At 33.3% G+C, this 6,466-nt stretch overlaps 1 protein-coding gene across 1 annotated transcript; it reads left to right on the plus strand.

The window, feature by feature from the left end:
- Positions 1-2,361: 2,361 nt before the first annotated feature.
- On the plus strand, positions 2,362-5,906 carry LOC139885189 (uncharacterized). The gene is made up of 8 exons (XM_071869128.1): positions 2,362-2,451; positions 3,313-3,377; positions 3,460-3,501; positions 3,986-4,047; positions 4,201-4,288; positions 4,759-4,861; positions 5,446-5,537; positions 5,678-5,906. Exons 1-8 carry the CDS (start codon positions 2,362-2,364, stop codon positions 5,904-5,906), a joined length of 771 nt encoding a protein of 256 aa, XP_071725229.1.
- The last annotated feature ends 560 nt before the right edge of the window (positions 5,907-6,466 follow it).

A 6,466-nucleotide genomic window follows, 5' to 3' on the forward strand; every position in this document is an offset into this window, starting at 1 on the left:
TTTTTATGGGGTTGGAATTGAAACTGTGTAATTATATTTATATCTATTAAATTACACACAAATACATAATTTCGAATAATTATACGGTTGTCCAAACACTTCAAACCGTATAATTACATCCAATCACACAATTTTTAATTTCAAATTGGTTTTCTAAAAAGATTGAAGAAATTCGTAAACGCTCATAAATAAATAAAACTTTAATTTCCCTTTTAAGTAAATGCGTCCCACATAAAATATCATCCTCGATATCAACATAGAACATTAACTTTCAAAAAAAACAAGAAAAAACAGAAAAATAGATAAAATAATCCCAATATGGAATATGAATATTTAGCTAAAATTCAGTTGTTATGATAGCCTAGGCCAGAGTTTATATATTTATTTATTTAAATTATTTTTGTATTGAATTGAATTTTAATTTAATGGCAACGCGGCTGATAGATAGAGATCGATATAGGAATAAAGAAGGTCGTGGAAGGATTAAGTGAACCATCACCGTCGATTCTGGATATACATCCACGTCTCTAAACTAATCTGTATTTTCCAGAATTTTGGAAATTTTCTAATCCAATAAAATAAAAAAAGACAAAAGGAGCTGGATTCTTGGGACCACAACAGAAAATATTGCAAGTCGTGGTTCATCTATGGACTCTGGCTCAAAATGAATATGACTATTCCTTATACTGAAACGCTAACAATAAGGTTTTGGTTTCTTTTTTAATAATAAGGTGCAGGGTTACGTGTATCAATATATATATAAATAATTATTATTTTTATGATTTTTTTTTTATAAACACATAGTTTTCTCATGGTCTGTTGTAATTTATTTGATAACATAAGGTTATACTACCTCATCTCAAAATACATAAAAAGATAAAAAAATATCATGTATTTTAAAAACGGAAGAAATAAACAATTAAAAGATTCATTGACTTATGCAGTGGGTGTAACGATTGATCGTTGATCTATGAATTAATTGATGATTTCTGTTAATAGTGAAATAGATCCGGACACTGTGTCAGCCCGATTAGAAGCCGTTCGGCCAGTCATGAATGCCTTAGGGTATGACAGCCTGATGGTTCGATTGGTATTCTCCGAATCGCCTCGTACAAAATAGAAATTCTATTATAATTATGAATATTTGAGGGAAACTAGGGTATATTAATGGCACGATCTAGTGTCTATATAAAGGCTTATGATAACACTTTCCTAACCTCCGAACACTCATAACATTCCCAACAAATTATATTCTACTCTCTATAAGAGCACATACGTATAATTTTTTGACGACACACCTTTGATCCATAGTATTTGGCGAGTTTTGCAGATTAGTTGTCGGTCGTAGACGTTTTAAATAGTCGTCGGATCTATCTCTATTATAGATTTCGACGACGAGAGACCGATCAAACTTGCATGACTCATTTTTTGGCAAAACATGTGATTAATTAATCACTAACCTTTTTTGAATAATTTTAGATGATATATTGAGTAGTGTACTTTACATTTAGATGACAATTAATATATCATTAGCTAGTTAGTTAGTCACTTCCCTATCATGAAAAAAATGTGATTTGACAAATCGTCCGGAGTTTCTATGAAGAATAATTTACAAACAATTAATCCTCATCCTAATACTTATGTTTGTTTGTGGTTGAGAATTAGAATCTAATTATCTATTATTTGGTTTTCTTTAGTAAAAAAAGACGTCGTTTGCAACTTGCAAGTTCTTTTCAATGATCGAAAGTGATGGAATACTTTCTAATAATTATAAGAAGAAAAGTTCGATTTTAGTTTGAGTTGAATGCAATTAATTATGCAATGTCATATCATGTTGAGAAAACAAACGATATAATTATAATGTTCGTTTATTATATTTCTGTGTGTTTAAATACTTTAAAAATGTTAAAAAATTGTCAAATAAATAGAAAAGGTATACTAATAAGTATAATGGTCCTGTGTGTAGGACTGATTCGTCCTTTGGATGTTTGATTATGAAGGCTAGAGAGTTGCCAGCTTTTGACTTGAATTGTATTGTTTTATGATGGTGTGGACGGCCTGTCCCCGATAGAAGTAGTCCCAAAATGGGTTTTGAATCACTTTACAAGACTTTAAATAATGGTGATTAGGTTTATATTTATATATATGGTTCGAGTCACGGAAACAATCTCTTTGCAATTACAAAAGAGAAAGAGTGCGTAGTACGATATCCTTCCTCATACCCTTCGAATCGGAGAGTCTTAGCACAATGAGATTTGCCATTTATATACATGTAAGAGAAAAAAGACGAGAAGACCGAAAAACCTACGCTAGGGAGGGATTACGCCAACTACTCACGCCATCACTAGACCGTGGAGCTCGATGGAAAAACCCAACACCTACATGGGAAAAAGACGAGCCAAGAAACAAGAAATCAAGCAACGAGAGCAACAACCAATTCAGAACATAATGGTGATTTTTTGTTGACAATCTTTTTTTTTTTTTTTTTGACAATCCATAATGGTGATTATAGAGTAAAATACTTCCATTTTTTAAATTGGTCACGATTTAAACAACATTTTTTTTTCAAATATGATCAAATATGAAACCCAAACTTACTTCTAACGATAGATTTTTATTCTTCTTTAAGAACATGATTATCCTAATATTTAGACATTTATGTTATTATGAGATCGTAGATTTGATTTTAAGAGGGAGCGAAATTTGTATTAAGAATTTATTAAAAAAAAAAAAAAGACATTGTTATCTTTAAATTGTCATTTAAATTCAATTTAGGCAGCCAGAGACCTGTCCACGGTCCATATGTATATAGCTTGATTAGCTGTGTCTACTTGACTCTGAACATTTATTTCTGCTTAATATTGTTTTTTTTTTTTTAATTGGCAAATCGTGTATCTTATACTATACTAACTTCAATTATATTCATGCATGAATGGATGACTGATGATGGCTCAATTGACCTAAACCTAATTAGGTATTTATTTATTTTGGAGAATTAGCGAAACAATCTTATGCGATATGTGTTTTCAAATGCCAGTTGTTATCATCTGTTCAAAATGAGATGTGTCAATTAGCTTAACAAAATAATTGGACATAATTAATTACGATAAGTGAACAGTTAAATGGCATAAAATGGACATCCACTTGATATATCTCACTTCATAATCATAATGACGTGACGATATTAAAATCTCAAATATGATTATTGATCGATAACAAAAAAAAAATACGTAACAAACAAAATAGAACAAGAAAGATATTCTCCCATCTTTCAATTCATGATTTTTAAGTTATTTACATAAAAAAATATAGGAAAGAGCCACCGTGGACAGAACAAACCCAAATGTATCCAGTGTGGAAATAGTCGTTCGCTCTAGGTATTTTGCTTCTTCTTGTTCTTGTTTTGGCATAGGATTAGAAATCGGTCTAATTTAATTCTGGCTTTGATGTGTGTTGTAGACTGGATTATGCTTTTGTTTGTGGAGACTTTTGGCTTCTCTTGTGAGCATCTGAATTAGATCGATTTTTTTTCTTTACTCTGATTCGCTCTTTGGTTTCTGTTAACTTGAGAGAAATTGGTTTTGACCTCTAAATAGTAACTTGCTTGTATTGGAGAATTAGCATGGAATCCATTCTTGAATGGACCCAAATCCAATCATGTGTTGTCTTGCCTTGAGAAAGATATTTTCTTTTGTCATGCAAGAAAGTTTAGGATCTGTTCCATTACAGGAATGGTGTTTATTGGGAACTTAATTCTTTTTAAAATGGAAGACGAGGGACACATTTCCACTTCTTAGTGTTTTGGAAATTCTGTTTCCTGCTCTTTACAACTTGGAAACCATTTCGTTACTTTCCATACCACGCAGCTGTTGGCCTGTTACCGAAAATGTGGCTTCCTGTTGAAATACTTGTCCGTGAAGGTGGCCTTTTTAGGAATCCATTTTATTTTCCTGGTTCAATTTCATGAATTGGATCATTTTTGCAGGTGCCTATATGAGTCATGCAAGAATTGCTGCTCAAAAGCTCAAAATCCATGCCATATCCATGGTATGCTTTCATAAAGTATAATTATAGCATGTAGTTCAATAGTTTCCACCTGAATGTAGGGTTTTTATTTTATGCACATTAGTATGTGTTTTCTTGCTCGTCTAGACTTCGCTATTATCCTTCTTATATATTATACCCTTTTGTTGAATGCAGTCTTGAAACATAATGCAAACTTGGACAAGTCGCCAGCACCAAGCAATCCCTTGTTTGACATGCAGAAAGTGGAGGTGTCTAGTCCAGGGTAAGTTGTAAATTGCACCTTTTTGTATTGCTTTCATGTTTACATGGAATATATTTGAAGCTACTCAAATTGTAAATGTGCAACTCTTTGTACAAGTTTGTTTATCTTGTTTCTCACATTTCATTTTTCCGACGTCGCCAATATCCTTATCACTTGTATTTGGCTTGAGTTCTGATATGACCACGACTTTTATTATACAAGCTCTCTTTTCTTTTTCTTTTTCTTTTTCTTTTTCTTTTTTCATTTTATTTCTCCATGTGTCTTGTTTCATTTCCCCTTTTATTTTGTTTATTGTTTCTTTAATGTGGAGTTCCACTTGTGCAATCTCTTCTGTGTTTCTTTCCAGAAACTTTTTCAAATAGACACTTCTACCAAGTTCTTTGATTTGGCAGTTATTGAGACTTAGGTGTGAACCTCGGACTGTATTTGGTCCTTGTTTTGAAGTCAATTGTGTTTTGGGCTTTGTTCAGGATTTCACAAAGAATTCATGCTAGGCGACAGCATTATTCGAAGAGCCTGATACAGTTCAACAATTCTCAGTCACTTCATGCAAGGAAACCATTGACTACAAAGGTACTGATTTACCGAGTTGTAGTTTAGTTGACAGTGTTCCAAGTTGTGTAGGCTAGTTGAAAGTGTTACCGGTTGTAGGCTAGTTAAAAGTGTAACCGAGTTGTAGACTGGTTGAAAGTGTTCCGAGTTGTAGACTGGTTGAAAGTTTTACCGAGTTGTAGGCTAGTTGAAATTGTTACCGACTCTTAGGCTAGTTGAAAGTTTTCCGATGTGCAGACTACTTGAAAGTGTTCCGAGTTGAAGGCTAGTTGAAAGTGTTTCCGAGTTGTAGGCTAGTTGAAATTGTTCCGCTTTATAGGATATTTTAAAGTGTTCACAGTTGTAGGAGTGATGAGAATGTTCCGATTTGTAGTCTAGTTGAATGTGTTACCGAGTCGTAGGCTAGTTAAAAATTTTACTGAGTTGAAAGTGTTCCGACTTGTAGGCTAGTTGAAAGCGTTACTGAGTTGTAGGCTACTTGAAAGTGTTCCGCTTTGTAGGCTTAGCAGGCCGAGTTATAGGCCTGATTTTATCGTTTCTGATTTTATTTTCTGTTTTGAAATAAAACTTAATTTTCCTGATCTTTAAATGGGCAAATATTACAGGATGCATCATTAGCCATGAATGAATGGAGGCTTTCCAAGTTAAACGAGTACAAGGAAAGAAACATCGAAGTAGAAAATGAAGCTTTTGGCAGGTACATTCAGAATATTGTCTTACTAGAAGAGGTACTTTCTTCAAAATCTATTCTAGAAGAATCTCTGGATGACGACTCTACCATGTCAAACGATAAGTCCCCTGCTGGGACTATTGTTTCTGTTTAAAATTGAAACTGAGATCAAACCCTTTGAGAGTAGATAACTTCAGAAAGAGGATACAACAGATTGTTAACGTGGGATTCAAGAAACCTGAGGAAAAGGAGTTGAATATTGAGAAAACTTCAGCATTCAGTGATCTTATTGATCGGTTGGGCAAAGTGCGAAATGAGGATGATCTCAAATCTTGCATTCATCTTAAATCCAAGCTCTGTGGTTCTAGTAAATATGGAAATGAAGAAGATGCTTAGAAACTAACCAAATATTCTTTGCCACAACTTTTTACGACGACCAACGTTGATGAGGATAGTCCTCAAGAGCATTGATGCTCATTTTTCTTCTCTCGAGCAGGTTGAAGATTTATGATTAAAGAAGATAAATGGTACTAATTAGCTAACTTATTAGGAGGTATTTGAGGTAGACATAGATGTTTTGATAAAAGTTCTATTATGTAGCGGGTTCGATTTCCGAAGTTTCAACAATGAACAAATGAATGACATATTACTTGGCAACAAATGAATGATATATTCTCTTTTTCATACATCCCCAACCTTTTGAGAGAACCCCTATTCGGAATATGTTCTCTTGTGAACAAGGTATTATAGTAATGTAATTTAGATAGCAATTATTTTCGGACGGAGATAGTAGTAAATCATATCATGATGTGCTTACGATCGAAGATGTTGAAGGCCTTGAGAGGTTCATCATAACTCATCAACTGGTTCCATTTGATGATGTTACTTATCAACAAGGCCTTCGAAATTCCGATACGAACCTGATCTGATCTATCGTTATAAAACTTATGCTTCAC

Source organism: Rutidosis leptorrhynchoides, unplaced genomic scaffold, assembly GCF_046630445.1.
Source record: "Rutidosis leptorrhynchoides isolate AG116_Rl617_1_P2 unplaced genomic scaffold, CSIRO_AGI_Rlap_v1 contig86, whole genome shotgun sequence".
NCBI classification, from domain to species: domain Eukaryota; kingdom Viridiplantae; phylum Streptophyta; class Magnoliopsida; order Asterales; family Asteraceae; genus Rutidosis; species Rutidosis leptorrhynchoides.